This window comes from Astatotilapia calliptera, chromosome 6, assembly GCF_900246225.1.
Source record: "Astatotilapia calliptera chromosome 6, fAstCal1.2, whole genome shotgun sequence".
Lineage (NCBI taxonomy): Eukaryota > Metazoa > Chordata > Actinopteri > Cichliformes > Cichlidae > Astatotilapia > Astatotilapia calliptera.
In genome coordinates, this window is record NC_039307.1 from 16,822,784 (window position 1) to 16,840,593 (window position 17,810).

Consider the following 17,810-nt stretch of genomic DNA (forward strand, 5'->3'; position numbering starts at 1 on the left):
TCTCCATCTCAAGACTGTCTTGTCTTTGCCCCTGGCACAGCCACTTGTGATTCTGCATCCTATCTGAAATACCAGGTACATTAAATGATTGATAAGTCTATTGCATCAGACATAAATATGAAACACAGACCGATTTTCTTTCATTAGGCCCTCCAGCTGGAGCCAGTTCAATTTCAATCAAGTCAATTCAGGAAATGGATTTTCTTATAAATGCGAGCCAGATGTCGTTCGCTGCGAAATGAAGTTCTTACCAAGTCTATGCAGAAATTATTAGAATTATAAAATGTGCATGCAGGGCAAGTTCATATGATTGTGAACGTAAAAAGGAGGCGAGAAAAAAAGGCCTGCCTGTCTGTACACTCAAAACTGCTGCCACAGGCACACCCATATGTGAGTGTCTTGCTATCATAGCTTAACCCCCGCATACACGGCTAAAACCACACTGAAGCATGTCTTCAAATTACATGAAGACATTCCAGTGACACCGAGCAGACACAGACCGGTCCTGAGTAGTGAAGAGGGCAGCAGCAGGGTGTATTTTTACACCAGATCTCTGACACCTACGTACATCTCTTCACAGCTCTTGGTGAGAACAGAAGACACGTCCACTTGAGTTGTCATCATCAGCAGCCCAGACATGGACAGTTGGGATGGAGGAAGAGGCAAGATGCGAAGGGGAGAGATGAGGCGAGAAGACTAGAGAAGTATAGGTAATGAGGGAGGCGTCAAGATCTTGTCGATGTGATGGCCCTAGCTAGTTTTGGCACTTCTCGCAGAATGACAGCAGGATAGGAAGTAGACTATCACCAGAGTCTGAGAGGTGAGGGGTTTTGTCAGTGGCAAATGGGAACTTTTGAGGGGTGTCAGGTTCCCTGAAGTGCACCTCTGATAGGTGATTGGTTCGTGTGTGTGTGTGAAAATGGATAAACAAGCTGATCCGAGGATAACAAAGGGATAAAAGGGTAAATGCGTGGCAAAGAGAGGGAAAGGCAGCAGAGGGATCACAATGATTAGAGAGGAAAGGTTAAGTGGAAAAGTGAGAGATGAGAGGAGAAAAAGAAAAGAAAAGAGAGTGCATCAAGTCAGGTTTGTAAACTAGTTTGTTTCCGGGGGGAACTGTCTGTGGTGCTGATGTAACCCCGACAACTCCCACCCCCTCTTTTCCCAATAAAATCTCCTTCTCCCTCATTCTCTCCTCCTCAGCTATTGACTGACAGCTACTGTGGCTCTAATTGGCAAGTGTGGATAGGGGAGAGTAGAGCTTATTCTCCATGGGACGGACCAAGCAAGAGAGAAAGAGAGTGTGTGTTGAGGTGGGGAGGAGATGGGGGACGTATCCAGGGAAGTGGTCCAACAATAGTTGAGGGGAGAGGAGACAAAGCAAAGGAAGAAGGGAATAGATGGTCAAACGGAGTCGTAAACAGTATGAAGGAAGACAGCGGGTGAGGAGGGGAGGATGGAGGTGAGGACTAAACATCTGTTTGGTAATCACTCTCTCCCCTCAGTGCAGTGTAACACATACTGACACCTATTTGATAATTGGTGAGCCTGCCCTCTCCCTCAGCGCTTGGCTAAATGGTTGCTTGATACTGGGGAGAGCACAGGGACTAGCTGTTGGCAGTGTAATCTGTTTACTTGGTGCAGCTCAGGTACAGACGCATAGCAGGCTGCCTGCGTGTCTGTGTGTGGATGTATGCGTTGCTGTTGCTTACAGTCGGGCTATCAGTCTAACAGTGTGCTCGAGATGTGACTGCGTGTGTTAAATGCGTATTATAACCTCAGAGCAATGCCGCTCCCTTGTCATTCAAGGATAAAAAATGAAAAAGAAAAATGATCTCTTTTGTCTCTTTTATCCCAGGTGCTGTCCTTAAAGATGTGCCTCCACACAGACCTACTTCAACACTGCAATCTTATTCAGAGTGCAGAAGCTGAAGGGAAGCACACAGAAAAGGAAAGTGAGCTCCACAGTCGAGAGGAGAAAGAAAGTAATAGAGGGGAGGAGGTGGGCATTTCTGCTCCTGTCTCGACCACGGGTATTCTTGGGTTGATAATACAGATGTGGATGTTATTGCTTGAGAATACGCGTAGTCGAGCGGAAGCTTTATCATCAGCACTGGACCATAAACAGAACATTGCTCAGAGCCCAGGCAGACACATTTAAATGTATAGTCAAACTGAGGCATTTGGTGATTTTTAATTAAGCGCCCAGAGGTGACTTTTTATGGCAAAGGCTTATTTTGTTTAATCAGAAAGGGTTTTTATTTTTAAATAGAATCCAATCGAGGCTAGCAGGAGCCCAAATCCAATCCAGCCAATGAAAGGGTTTTATCATCGCAGTTTTATCAACCATGTCAACCCTTTACACCTGTGGAGGAAATGAGTTTGTGTCATTGGCTAGATTCAGCCTCCCCTGCAGAGGTGCTGGTGGGAAAGACTTGTACCATGCCACTAAGCTAAACCCCCAGGCATTAGTTCAGGGAGCTTAACACAAAAGTCTTCAGACTTAGACGTTAATTCCAAATTCTTGATTGCATATCCTTGTCATTCAGTCGTGCACACAAGTGATCCTATAATCTTATCAGTTGATGGGTGTCTTTCACAGACCTTCACACTCTGCACTGAACATTTTCCTGAAGCTGAGCAGAAATTTCAAGTTAAAAGAAAAAAACTAGCCGTGTGTTCCTGGACTTCACATCCCCCAGGCAAGGGGATAATATATTATATTATAACTGTGCATAAGCATCGTACCGCTGCACTTGCAACCACTGTTGCATTCCTATTTTCGAATCTTGCTAAAAATGTGTGTTTGATGCCCGTAGCAGCAACAGTAGACAGTACCACATGAGGACATGTCAAGGCTTGCACCCATGGCTGACATTTCAGCGTTCAGCTCAGCTGACTGGCTGTCACGATGGAGATCCAGACCCACATTCGCACATACGCTCAAGTGCCTGAATGTTCACATAATCTAGATGCTGGTAGGAAAATCGGGGATTGAGGGATCTCACAAAAATAGGCATATAGATAGATCTCACATATATGACTCACGGTGCAGCTAGTAGGTTCACTGGGTCCGCGTGCCAGTGAGGAAATAAGGGATTGACTGATTTTATGGTTAACTATTTTTAGTCAGAATGATGGATGTTTATGTTCTTTATTGATCAAGCTGAGGTGTGGGTTTGAAAAATTCCCGGACGTTTGGGCGTGCTGATTAATCAGGTAGCAGCTGTGTTCGAATAAAACATTTTACATTTTGGGCGCATTAGCATTATTGCTAAGTATTATAAATTAGAAAATCAGCATTTCATTGCGAATTCAGCAATACATTAGCATCTGGTTATGTCCGTGATAAATTACACCCTTATCATTCACACGATTTCTTACTACTGTGTAAGCAAATCTCTTAAGAGTGTGTAATTATAATTTATACAAATTTCACTCCGTGGTTGCATAAACTTGTTGATTGGGCAAAGCCATTTCTGCGGTTTGGCGTGTATTTGTGTGTGCGCTTCTAAGCAACAAAATGACTATTGTGAGCACAGCTCCAGGTGCCTAGCAACCAAATCGCTGTTTCCTTGGCAACAGTTGCCTTGCACTCACTGTGTGGGTGATTGGCAGCCTTGACAACGGAGACGGAGTGACACTTGACCTCGCGTGCTGAATGGGAGAGGAGAAAGAAGAAGCGAGAAATAGAAGAGAGGGGGAGGCAGTGGGAGGGGACGTGCAGAGACAGAGAAGAGACTAAGTGATAATCATTCTCCATTGTAATCATCCTCCAGCATGTTTCATAAGGCGTCGTCAATACCTCTCCAGCTGGGGTCCATCATCAAACACAATACACAGTACAGTGCTCGCATGCATGGACACACTCTTCCTGGGTGGAGAGCCCAGGCAGGCACTCCACATCTCATCTATTATCACTCAGCCCTGCCTGGTGCACAACCTTGCTACACTGTGTCTTCTTTCATTTGTGATCTGCTACATCCTCCACTCCGTGGGGATGAATGGATACTGGACTCCTAAAATGCGTCACGGTCACAAATGCCACAAGACAGTAGATAAGGAGCTGCACACAGAGACGTTTAATTCCAAATAGGTGCCATCGTTTTCTTTGGAACATTTAAATTACTGTAATTGATTAAATCAGCGTTTTGGTTTTCTCCATCTACCCTTTTGTTAGCTGAGGGAGGGTTTCATTGTGCTGTGCGGAATTTCCTATATATCAGAAATCGTATTTTTGACTCTGTGTTTAAAGATATCAAAGGATCAAAACTGCACAAACGCCAAAAAAAAAAAAACTGTTTTGCTTTTAGCGCGAAGCATACTGTACAATACAAACCCAGTTTGATGAAGGCTCTGTAAAGTTGTGTAAAGGGCAAATTAAAAATGAAATGCAATTATTTGACGATCATAATGGTTCCAACACTTTTCAAAAAAGCTGCAACAAGGTGCTGTTTGCTGCTGTTGCATTTTTTTAAACACCTCTCTGTAAACATTTGGGACCGAGGAGACCATTTTTGAAAGCAGGGTGTTTTACATTACTTGCTTACATTAAGATTTTAGCAGTTACAGGCTTCTTTTTATTTTTCTTTGTTTCATAGTGTGCCAAATGTTTATAGTAGGTGACAGCTCTGGACTGCCGGCAGTTTTAGCACCAGGACTCTGTTATCACACAGCATTGCAGTTATAATACATATTGAATGTGGTCTGGCATTGTCTTGCTGAAATAAAACAAGGCTTTCCCTGAAAAGATGTTGTCTGGATTGAAGCATATGTTGCTCACTATTAATGGCACCTTAACAGATGTCATTCGCAGAAACGCCTTCCCTTTGGATTGCATGCTAATCACAAATCAGATCACATCCCTCTCCTCTTATCCAAGATGATTTTTTAAATGTTTTTTTCTCCTTTTTTTTCACATGGTAGTTTTAACCCCGATTTGTGGGTGGAGTGATTAACTATATTTTCTAATAATGGTTTCCTAAAATTAGCGGTGCCCATTGTGTATACACTTTTCTGTGGATGCTCTTAATGATATCATGTACCATAAATTATAAAAATCCTAAAATGATTTCTCCTGTGCAGTCTGCGACAGTGGTGAACTCCCTATGTTTGCTTCTGAGATGCTAATTGTAACCATTCATGTTACTAATTAACCTCATGAGCACTGGCGCGTTATTAATATTTATGCAGTGATTCTATGTAAAGCCTACGGTGTAGCATATGCAAGTTGCCGACGCCCTTTCCAGCATTTACATCTTTATACAAGTGTTTGCCGTTATGCCGTATGTACGGTGTGGATTAAACACGCGAGTATACGACCACTGTGAAACTGTGCAAAACACAAAACATGTTGCTGCTGTCCAATTCAAAAAAAATAAAATTTTTAATTTTCATCATTCTGTTGTCTTTGTACCATTTTTAATTAATACTGCCTTTCAAATTATTTCAAAGATAATAATTTGAAATTATAAGATGGCCTTGTAAATAAGTTTAATGTTTTTTAACAATGTGGGGAAACATCTTTCAATCATTCAACCTTTCAAGGAAGCAAATCTCTTCTAATTGTGCTTGTACACACACACACACACAGTCATGTCGGTTATCATTTTACAATTCTGTTATTCTGTTGGAATATTTTAATATCACATAAAATATATAAGGTGGCAAGCCTAATTACTTTAACAATTCTTAGTAAAAAACTAATTAAGTCATCTGTCTCTTTGTAGAGCCACCGATTGCCGTAAAAATGTTACAAAAAAATAATCACATTAATAAGCCAGACTTTAACAGGGTTGTGTGTTTTTTCTCATTAAGATCTGGACAATGTGGTGTATTTGGAGGCAAGCCCACACACACACACATTCTTGCTTCCATAAATACTTATTAGCACCCCAAGTGTTTATGAACATGTGGGTGAAAATCCAAGAATTTGTTTTTGTAATATTTACTAAGCTACAGTAGCATGCTGTTTCTATAATTTACAGAGTATTTCTGCAAAACGAAACTGCTTCTTCCCATTAAACGGCAGACGTGAGATCAACAGGACAGGTAAGTCAGAAAACATAACATACTGCTTGGATTTGGAATTTTCATCAGATTTGTGGAGCGTAATAAAAAATGTAATAATGATGGGGTTACCCTTAAGTCTCTACCACAGGATCAAAATCAAACATATCCATTAAGTAAACATTAAACAAAACAGCTCTGATTCATGATACCCAAAACAGATGGCTGAGTAGGAGAGTGTCATAGAGCATAAACTACTGACTTCAAGGCATCGAAATACTGCACATTACTGCATATACATGCCCATTAAAAGAACATTTGTGCATCTTAAAATTATTTTATTTCATGAACATATAACCTAAAGACATCAGAAACAGAAACTGAATGGATTAAAAACATTTCAAAACTCATGAACTCAGCAGCTCAGCATGAATCTTGAACATCTTGTTCCTCTCTAGAGTGGAATGACCTAATGCTGTGACACAGATGTCTGAGTGACTGCATTATGACCAGAATCTGTAACATCATACTTAAATCTGAGTAATCATTATAGATTACACACACACACACATACACACAAAGCTCATGATTAGCTATTTCAGTGACATTTTCCAGCACTGCAGTTGGACTGAACAAACATCCGGCTCAGGATTCCTTGTACCAAGACTGTATAAATCATTAAAAAAACAAGACAATTTTTACTCTTCAACTAGATCGAGTTGCTTGTGTCAGACTTTGAAAAACTGTAGGAATAATACTCAAGAGTTGTCCATTTTAAAATCAACCTACTCACCATATTCATAGTTTCTTTCATGATACAAATATTCATATTAAAATATTCAAATGCTAAGATGTGAATATGTTCGCTTGCATAATCTTTGTATCTCTTAGATATCTCTAGCAGTTAGAAACTAAATACCTGGAAGCATTTTTTCAATGCAAAATACTTTATTTTAAAAGAATGGACCTAGATGATCACCAATAAGGTCCCCCAACCAACCACCCACCCAAAAAAGAAGCTGTATTTTTAAAACAGACAGCTCTGCTAAATGTGTAAAGATAAATCAGGGTACACTGCACAGAACAAATTATGTAATAAATCTCAAGAGTCAAAACTAGAGTTGTGAGCTGAAACCTTAAACAGAAAGGGGAGAACTCTTCACCACCTTTCTGACAGGTGTAGAGACAAAGCGCAACATGTCATACTCTGAAATCAGGCCTGCTAGAAGGAAAACAGCCGGCCTCACAATGTGCAACAAAATGTCTGTAGCTAGCTAAAATAGATTAGATTTTACTATCAGTTTAATTATTGTAGCATCCATGTCTAGTTAGCTGTTAGAAAGTTAATGCTAGGTATGTGTCGGCAACAGAGTACCCACAAATTTGACATTTGGATATTTTATTTATCAGTAGTTGCACATTTTCTCCCATTTCTGCTGCTGATTCAAGCTCAGTTTTTTGTTTGGCAGCTTATAAAGAGTTCAAGAACCTGCAAAGCGGCCATTGGGCAATTGACAGCTTTTTGTGAACAGGAACATATGACAAGCATGCATCAAGCAATGCAAAAAGAAAAAGAAAAAAAAAGGTTTTCCTCTTCAGTGTGGGTAGAACTTAACTGCGCTCTGTTTCTAACCATTTTCATGAGTTCTATTGATTGGCTGCTTCACAGGCGTCTATCCAATCACTATACACATCAACTGGCTCTGACAGATCTGAGGAAGAATGGATTAAGGATAAAAAAACGATGCTGTTGCTTAAAAATAAAAACATCCACAGACAGAGAATGAGGTGAACTTTAAAAATCAATACAAAGTTCCAGTTATTACAATGTGTTTGAGCAAATCGCATTCTGAAGCCAGGTTATTTATTGGAAGTAAAATAAACAAATTAACATTTTCCAAAGGTCTCCTGCCTTTCTAAGCTTGTACCACAACATTTTTATTACTCTGATAAAATTAAACAGTTCCTCATATTGGTCTCAGACTACACGGAGATGGAAAAATGACGTGACCTGCTGTCGTTTAAAGTATAACAATATAGTTTGATTATATAACCTTTATTTAAAGTCAGCCTACCACCTCTTTTTTCCTGATAATTTAACCTTGTCTCCCAGCTGTCAACAACCAAGTATTTCAGTCATTTGATATCATTAAATTGCTCATATGACCTACAATTAAGCTCTCAAGATATCTGATTTAATCTATGTGGTTACTGTGGCCAAGTGAAAACAAGATAACGGTATTATTTTTTCCCAAAACAAATACTGATTTAGTTATGCACCAGTTAGTTTTTAGGTGGACTTACTACATAGTCAACCTGAGATAAGTTAGAAGCTATGGTCATATGCACGGTATATGAAAGAGACACTGTCTCATTTCAGTGATGTGGTGAGGCAATGAAGGCAAATGCTGATGTTGACATTTAAGGCAGGTTTCCTAAGACGAGCTATTAGTAAAACATATAGGGCCTCACAAAGAAAGAAAGAAAGAAATGACCAACAACCTGACCACCTGCATATGTATGACCAAGGTTTTAGCCTAATGCCACTCTATATTATTCAAAGAGGCAGTATACAACGAATTAAGCTCAATACAGCCAGAGTTTCTTTGCTTTAATGTGCTTGTCAAAGCCTATAACTAGGGCCGAACGATATATCGCATTTGCGATAATATCGCGACATGATCAAGTGCAATTTTCTAACCGCAAAGGCTGCGATTATACTCTGGACATGTCCAAATTCATGGGCTGCATCCTCCTGAGGCCGCATTTGTAGACCGATTACGTCACAGCGACGCGCCGAAGGCTGTCCAAATTACTACCATATCCCAGAATTCATAGCGCGGCCCAGCCAAACTCCAGTTTCCAGCAATGGCGGCCGCTACTAAGTTTTAAAATTACTCATACTAATCTTTCTGGGTCACAAAATAAACTTTTAACATATTTTCAGGCGAGAAAGTAGTTGTGTAAACATCAAATATCTGCTCAGTTTATCAAGATATCCCATATTTGCAAAAGTGCTTCGACGTTTTCAGAGGCGTCTGCTACCCACCAGCTCGACAGCTAGCCGGGAGCTCGAGGGTTACTGATGCGGCCGAGAACGGCACAACTCCCGGCACATCATTTTCAGATCACCGCGGAGTTTCGCTGCTCGGGTTAAACGTAATATATAAGTCACTTAGACAACCTAAAAATGTTATTGTTGGGCTTTTTTCAGTGTTTTGTTTGTTCGTGAGTAAATCGGTTTGGCTGAGATTAAAGTTATTAGATTAGATAAAATAAAACTTTATTAATCCCCTGGGTGGGTTCCTCCTTGGTTTTCACACAGCTGACTAAACGTCAAACAGAAAACTTATTAAACAGAAGTATGAGACAGTCGAGAATTTACACCAGTGTCTGGTTATATTTTAGATAGCAAGAAGCAGACGGCCGAGTTTATTAAACTCCACCGAGACAGCGGTGACGCTAATCAGAAGGCTAGACCGTCCAATTTCACCCCTTTAAATTTTAAAGGCGTGTTTGTGTGTGTGTTTATACAATTGCTATTATGTTTGCACTTTATGTGTAATGTTACTGACTGCAGAGATCAGTAAGATGTGTGTATTTTTTATTTATTAGTTTTATTTATTTAATATTATTTTTTAATTGAATGACTGTCTAGTAGTTCACAGATGTCGAAAAACTGAGTGTGGTAAAGCCACTGATTTTTTTTATGTATATTTCTGCAATCTGCACATTGTACTGACTTTCATTTTAATGTTTACACCAGGGTTCCTTGTCAGCACTTTATGCTCAGATGTTTGTAAGCTAAAAATAAACTATTGTGTATGTTCAAATATACTGTTGTGATTGAAGAAGTTAAATAAAAATGTCAGTCATCAATTCATGCATCACCTCATGTCATCATAACAGAGGTCTGTCTTCCAGGAAAGAACAGTTTAAAATTAATGTAATATAGTATTGGCCATACTATATGATGTATTGCTTGTCTTTGTTTAATAATACAGAAGACAAAGACCTTAAAAAAATAATCGCATATCGCATCACAATCTTGGGGCAAAAAATCGCAATTAGATTATTTTCCATAATCGTTCAGCCCTACCTATAACCCTAGATAACCACTGTTGTGATGCACGTTATAAACTTTCTCCATTAAGAGTGTTCTGCTTCAGGCTCTGTGGGCGCTCACATAAAATCATGTGGATTTTCTTCCACGTGAAATGATACCTGTGAGTGCCACCTACACTTCACAGATGTTATCAGATAATGACAATACAATGCTGTCTAAAAATCCACCAAGAACATAAAACATATAATAGTAAAGAACAAGACCGGTACAAAAGAAAAGGTCAGGAGATTACTCCTGCGGCAAATCTTGGGATTAATCGCACAGAGCGGTAAAACAAACACTTTAAATTAAGTTAATTACATAATAACCGCTTGAGCCTCAGTGCCTTTTTAACACTAAGCCACAACCTTCTAGGTAACTTGATGTGCACCTCCAGAGAAATGCAACTAAATGTCGGATCAACGCATACCACGATTACTTTGACGGGGTGCATGGTTGCAGTGCAGGGATAAAATGAGTTTCTGGTTACAACGTAAGCTAGGACGTAGATTTCCTGCAGAAGAATAAATCAATTTTAAGAATAATTGAATTTTACACCAAAACTCTAAAGATAACCTACTCTCAACCAGGTTGTGTGTTCAGCATAGGTTTTTATCAAGGTAAAACGAGATCACTTTTGTGACAAAGAAAACGCTGACTTTAAGCGCAACATAGCTCAACAAGCCATTAAACTGGTTTTATAGTACATCCCTATGAACTTCTTTAACCCCTGAATAATGTATGAGCTAATATTTTATTTTGTCAAACTACTTTTCCTCATATAAAAAATTAATTTAAATGTGCAAAGATAATAAAATAACAAGAAACTGCTCTGCCTTATATTTGCTTTGCTGCTATATGAGAAAGAGAGCTGCCACCTAAATAAGGATACAGGTAATGGGGGTCTGGAACTCCTCCAAGCAGACTGTACATGATATTATCCCAGTGTTTCTGCTTCTCTCCCTGTTGAAAGACAAAGCGAGAAGAAGAGTCAGAGACCACCAATCACCTAAGAAATCTACCTACGAACCATAGACCAGGTGTGTTTAGGTGGGCACTATACATTTTGACATCACATGACTTCTCGTGGTTGCAGAAAGGACATGTGAACTGAGTTTCCAGATCCCCCGTCATCTTCTTCTTTGGAGGAGGCTTTCTTTTGGATTTGCGACGACCCATTTTACACAAAGGGAATCGAGTCTGAGTGAAAGAAACAAAAATCACACTGCTTCAACAAAAACGGCACGTACACTGGACCAACAGCACCATATATATGTGAGAATACTTGCTAAAAGAACAACACCAGCTGCTAGTTGCTGCTGGTGCCCCACACTGTTGTTAACAGGCTAACGTTAGCATGTTTGTTGTTGCTCTCTCGTGCAATACAAATCGTCTCGCGATAGAAAAAAATACTTAATGCTATATTCTATTTCATTATACCTCAACTATCCCCACATATTAAACACACAATGACCGGTAAACGTTATGTATTGATAGTTTACCTTTTCTTGTTGAAAACACACGCTACCGTTTTGCGGAAACGGCTTCCGTTGGCTCTAGCACCCGTAACTCTTCGCGTTACGTAATTGGAGAAGAGTGTGAGCGTCGTGGCCTGCTATTGGCTAGCTGACGTGTCTGTTAACTGCCTGATAGTGACGACAAAGATCTTGGCGCTGCCTATTCCCACGTGGTGGCGACAGAAGCTTGTTCAGGTTTGCCTTTGTTTTCTAAAGAAATAAAATAATATAAAATAAAATAAAAACCTCAGTTTTGCTGTTTTGACATGCTCTACATCTCGCAAGGCTAACATTGGTCAAATGTGCTTCGATTTCTAGTCAGCAACAGTAGCTCAACACTGTTAAGATGCTGGTTTGATTCGCTCAGTTCAGCTTGGTTAACCGATTCAGGGAGCTAATTTGCGTTCTACTGGTTAAAGCCGAAAACAAAGTGCAGTGAACAACAGTTTGTTTGGCATATTTGTCACACTTACATGTTTCAGATCATTTTTAAACTTCTTAGACAAAGATAACCAGAGTAAGGGTATAAAAGAACTGCAGTACTCTAATCAGGCTGAGATAATTCCTGTTGTTTCTTATTTGGCGCTCATGGGCATGTGGGTGTGTGTTTTGTGAATGACCCTTTATGAGATATTGTTTGTTTTATTGTTGTTATATTTATTTGTAATGTAACCTAGCACGTGACTGGAGGTGAAAATTAGCTTTATGCTAACTCTGATATAAAGTATCATAATGGCAACATTTATGTTAATATTGTACATCATTTATTTTCAAATAAAACCAATAGAGCATATAGTAAAATAACATTTTTAAATTATAATTTAATTTATTAAAGTGGGTAGTTATCTAAACCCCACCTGGCCCTGTGTGAAAAGAGCAATTGCCCCAAAGTCTAATAACTGTTTTTTTCACCCTTGGCATCAGAATTAGAATTTAGAATTAGAATTCAACTTTATTGTCATTGCACATGTCACAAGTACAAGGCAAAGAAATGCAATGAGGCGTTTGAGATAACTGGCAGTGAGACTTTAACTTTACTGTAGAGGAATTTTGGCCAGCTCTAAATTCAGCCAAACTGAAGGGTTTTAAAGCATAAACAGTCTAAGGTCATGTCAAAGCCTCTCGATTTCCTTTAAATCTGGACTTTGGGGGTTGACTTGCTGATATGTTTCAGATCATTGTCTTCCTGCATAACCTAATTGCAATTGAACTTCAGGGCATGAACTGATGGCCAGTTCATTCTTCTTCAGGATTTTCTGGTAAAGAGGAGAATTAATGGTTCAATCAATTACTGCAAGTCATCTAAATCCTGAAGCACCAAAGCAACTCAAACCACCACTCTACCACCACCATGTTTGACTGTAGGTATGATGTTATTTTTAATGAACTGCTGTGTTATATTTACATCAGATGTAACAGGACCCAAACTGTTGTCTCATACAGAACATTTTCCCAAAAGTCTTTGAGATAATCAAGATCTCTTTGGCAAATATGAACAAGCCTTTGTGTTCAAGCTACATGTGTTAAATGTATGATTTGTGGTGCGTTATTTTAACAGCGTTCATAGAGGTTTCCTACAGAGTTGAAGATGTTCTGTATTTAAAAAAAACAAAAAAAACATTGTGGAGCTACAAACATTGCACTACTGATCTAATGAAGGGTGAGACGAGAAAATAAGAAAAGGTTGTTTATAAGGGCGTGAATCCTCAGAACTGATAAGCTGGAGTCCTCCACAATTCAGCTTGTTTTCTGTTTTCTATCTGTTAAAGAATCTACATTAAAACACGTTATGATCATGCATGAGGACAAGGATGTTTTCATTATGCTACACATTTGATTCTTAAAGTTATTTTCTTTACATGGTAGCAATGTGGACAGTAAAGGTGGTCAGCCTGGGAGTGGTGGCCCTCTCCCTCAGTCTGGAGCTGCTCTTTTGGCTCTTCAGTCGTCGCCGATCTGAAAGAATCACCAATAAGGTCCTCTTCTTCCCCTCAGAGGTGGCTTGTGTGGAGCACATCTTCTCTCCCACGTTACCTCAGTAAGTGGAACATCAGTGAAACTTGAAGTAATTATTGTTTTCCTATATCGCTGCCAAAGATGTTACAATGTCTATTAACTTCACCTCTTTTTAAAATCATTTTTCATCTACTTAAGTATTTTTTTTCACATGAAATGAACCCTGAAAGCTAAACTTTACTTAAGTGGTCATGAATTATGACAGGTGATCTTTTGTTTTCTGCTCTTCCAGCTCCCATGTCTGCTCATTGCCTCATGGTGTAGACACCTCTTTCTCTCGTCTTCTCCGCTACATCCTGTCTGCTTGCTCTTCTCTGGACTTGTGTCTTTTTTCTTTTTCCAACATGGATCTGAGTAGGGCTGTACTACTGCTGCATAGCAGGGGCGTAACCATCCGAGTCCTCACTGACAAGGTCTACTCGGCCATCAGTGGCTCCCAGATCGGCGTCCTCCGCAAAGCCGGTAAGGGAGGAGATTTTTTTTTTTATATATATATATATATATATGAAATGTTTTGGAAGCATACATATATATTGTAACTTGAGTCAGTGTGTGACTCAGGGTGCTATTGTTGCAAAGTGTCTCATAAATCTCACACAGGCCACTGAGACATACTGTATGTAGTCCTTTGGGTGGTGTTATTGGTTAAAAAAAACAGTCACACTAACCTCTGAGATCATTATTATAGATACGAGAAGGATGACTCAGGTCCTGCTCAAGAAATGCTGCTCAGTTTATGTTCTTTGACTTTAAGTGTCATTGTTACTATCACTGGGTTCCTTAGTTGTGATTAGAGAGAGATAAAAGGAGCTGTCTGTGTGAATGGAGGTTGCCGCTACAAGCCCTCCTATGAGTCAGACTAATCATTCTCTGAAAGATTTTGTGTCACGTGTCTGACTCATGCTGTCTCACTTTCTCTGCAGCCCTCTCTGCATTTAATAGATTACTCCAACCATATATCAGCCTCTGGAAACATATATCAACAATATCCCTTTTACTGCTGAACTTTGGGTCCTGTCGTCAGTAAGCTAGAAACCCCCCCCCCCCCCCCCCCCCCCACACACACACACACACCCACCCACACACACACACAATTATTTCCAAAGACCAATCAGCAAAACCTTTCCATTTTTGATTTGTCTGCCCTAATAAGTCTGAGCTGTCTTTGCAGCTTTTTGCACTTAGCTAACTAACTATATATCACACCTATATTTGATTGAGTCTGTCCCTTTTCTTCTGTTTCTGTCCCTTATGCACTCTCGCTCATACTCTTTGAACTATTATATTAGCTGTACATCCACCGGTGAAAATGACACCATCTTCACCAGTGTATTTTATTTTCCAACTGCAGGGCACTGGAGATCTTTGTGGTTCTTTAATGAGACACTCAACTTTAATACAATGTAACCCTTTTTATTTTTTTTTTATTTTTTTTGCAAGACAGAAGCTTTAAGTAAGAATTAAGTAAGTGCAAAACTGGCAGCCAGACAGCAAAGTGTGTCTCTTCAGAGAGAAAGTGTGTGTGTTTTTGTGTGCATGTGTGTATTGACTGCAAATCACACGAAAACCACTTTGGCACAAAGAACAGTCAACGTCTCTTTTCTTCTTATTATATTTCATCATTATCTTGTGGAGCTTCTTGAACCGCTGTACATAAATAAAGCACAGGGGTAAAGGTTATCATCACTTAAGATAGTCAAGAGTTCATTTGTTAAACATTTTAACAAGGATGATAAAACAGATTCTGAAAAAGATCTTGTCTTTCTTCGGTTTGCTAAAAAGCCATTTCTGGTAATGTGGGTTTTTTTTAAGAGGCATGCACTTGCCAAATTCAAGAGAAGATTTGCATGACTAATCTGTGAGAGTAATCTGCAGGCCAATCTAAAAATTAGCAGTCTGCCGGGTAATGCATACTGAGATCCAACATCCTCCTTATGATCATTTCCGTACAAAACAACTGAAGAACAGAGAAACACTTAATGCATTAAAAAAAACTCGGTCTCAGTGCTGTAGTTTAGATCAGAATGTTTTACATTTTTTACTTTATATTGCCTGTTTAAAACCCACAAGTTCACTGTGTTGCAGTGCATATGAGTTAATGTTAGACTTTCAGATGCACATAACAGTCACATTTATAAAAAATATACAGATATACAGTCTTTGCATGTTATATATATATATTTTTTTATATTCCAAGAAAAGGTAACCATAATGGAAATAAGTAGTGAGTGTCCTAAATATTTCATGAGAGGCTGATGTGGTGTTAGGTAATCCTATATGTGGTCAAAGCGCGCAGGTTTTAATGCGGTTACATTTCGTCTGCTTACAATACCTTTGTATTTTACAGGTCCTCTGGGTCCTCAGTTTTCCACACCATCCATTTAAAAACACATATGTAACAGTCTTTCAATCTTTAAAGGTGTAGCACTAAAGAGATCGTTACATACATACTGTACTTTTAAAAACCACCATTTTCCCTTTTGAGGCGCATTGAATTTTTGTGCAGAATTTCACAGTAAGTAGATGAAGGGAAACAAGCGCTGTATACTGTAAGGCGTTAAAGAGTTTCCCTTCCTTCCTCCTGCCTATCCACCCTCTGCTCCCTAGGGATCTGCGTGCGGTGCGATGTGAGCGCCGTCCACATGCATCACAAGTTTGCAGTGGTGGATGGCCGCACGCTCATCACCGGCTCCCTCAACTGGACGCTGACAGCAGTGCAGAGCAACATGGAGAACATCATCATCACCGAGGAGCCCGACCTGGTTCAGCCTTTCGTCAAGGAGTTCTGCAGGCTATGGGGGCTCAATGATTCGGCCCAGTACCTCAGTTCATTGACTGATTAGCTATGATGAATACTGAGTGAGGATTCAAAAAAAAAAGTGGCCTTTTCTTTTTTTTCCAGAGGCTATGTTTAGGTTTCGAGAGACTTCATTCATGTTAATGTAACAGCATTACTGTGTGTAGATAACAGAAGTATTAAAAGTTAGATTTTTTTATGCTTATGACTCATAACACTGTTATGTGATTTAGCTGGCTAAGTGTGAAGTTAAAGGTTTTGTGGTTTTAGATGAAAACAAAGCCTTTGAGGTGCTAACTGCTTGACTGGCCTGCTGTTGTTCCACTGCTTTTCACAACCCTGCAACATTAACGCGTTTAGGTTCTACAATGTTTTTTCTTTGTGTGTATTCCTCTGTTTTAGGATCTGAATACTTGTTTTTCGTTTGTTATTCTACTTTATATATTCAGTGTTGTTTTTATAGGTTTTGTCACAGGTTGACAAAAGTTATTAATAAAATTAGCTTTTTTAGGATCTTAGATTATCAAGCTGACGTCGTTTCTCATTTAAACAATAATATTAATAGGTGGTTCATTCCATGGAAGTAAAGAGAAAATCTATAATATAGATTGTGTTTAATGTCCTTTGGCAAATCTACATACAGTTCTTTGTTTATAGCGTAAATAAGAGTTGTTTATTATAGTTTGTTATTGCAGGCAAACGCCAATAAAACCTGAATAAAAGTCTTTGTTTGTTGTAAAAATGATCCTGTAGGTGTAGGGTTCTTCCTTTCTGACATGATTCACTTCATTTCATTTCACCTGAAGCGTTTTGTAGCAGTAATATCACTTGAGATTTCCCAACGAGTGAAGATAATCGGGTCGGGACATGATTAATGTGCCCTGGTGTGCATGACTACTTGCTCATAGTCAGGCTGATGCATGTAAATAAAGACCACAGCTGGTTTGTGTGACCTAACACTTGAAGTGTTTTAGAAGGTTATATTTTGAAGTGCAGTTTTGTAAATGGTAAGAGAAAAAGCTACTTTTCCTTTATTCACACAAGGGTTCGCCACAGCTGGTAGCTCCACAAAATCAGACAATTTTATTTACCGTGTCGGTGTCCAGTAAACCTGGGAGCTCATGAGATTTGGATGCCTAACTGTTGCACAAGTCAACACATTATTTAGCTGCCCTGGGAATTTTGTTTATTTGTTTTTCTAGTTTTTTTATTTTTTACTTTCTGTTTGTTTTATCGGAAGGCTTAGTATTGAAAGTGCGTCCACCAGCAGGTGAGGCAACAGAATACCGGAAATTTAGCAATAACCTTCAAAATAAACCAGTATAAACTCGTTTTTTGACCATCGAGAACTGATCGTACACTCAAA

General features: G+C 39.2%; 2 protein-coding genes across 7 annotated transcripts; one reads left to right on the forward strand and one right to left on the reverse strand.

Annotated features, from left to right (window-relative positions):
• Positions 1-6,330: 6,330 nt before the first annotated feature.
• LOC113024048 (transcription elongation factor 1 homolog) lies at positions 6,331-11,695 on the reverse strand. Its single transcript, XM_026170643.1, has 4 exons — positions 11,617-11,695; positions 11,178-11,314; positions 11,007-11,077; positions 6,331-7,721 (listed from the first exon to the last, which is right to left on the reverse strand). Exons 2-4 carry the CDS (start codon positions 11,291-11,293, stop codon positions 7,657-7,659), a joined length of 252 nt encoding a protein of 83 aa, XP_026026428.1. The 5' UTR covers positions 11,294-11,314; positions 11,617-11,695; the 3' UTR covers positions 6,331-7,656.
• pld6 (phospholipase D family, member 6) lies at positions 11,322-17,161 on the forward strand. 6 transcript variants are annotated; one of them, XM_026170639.1, is made up of 5 exons: positions 11,325-11,389; positions 12,882-12,992; positions 13,498-13,669; positions 13,880-14,109; positions 16,255-17,161. In XM_026170639.1, the coding sequence occupies exons 2-5, from the start codon at positions 12,983-12,985 to the stop codon at positions 16,488-16,490; spliced, it is 648 nt and encodes a 215-aa protein (XP_026026424.1). In that variant the 5' UTR covers positions 11,325-11,389; positions 12,882-12,982; the 3' UTR covers positions 16,491-17,161. The 6 variants fall into 6 exon arrangements, with proteins under 6 accessions (XP_026026427.1, XP_026026424.1, XP_026026425.1 ...); XM_026170640.1 differs by lacking the exon at positions 11,325-11,389 and adding an exon at positions 11,769-11,826 and having other exon boundaries at positions 12,848-12,996; XM_026170637.1 differs by lacking the exon at positions 11,325-11,389 and adding an exon at positions 11,769-11,826 and having other exon boundaries at positions 12,848-12,992.
• Positions 17,162-17,810: the final 649 nt, after the last annotated feature.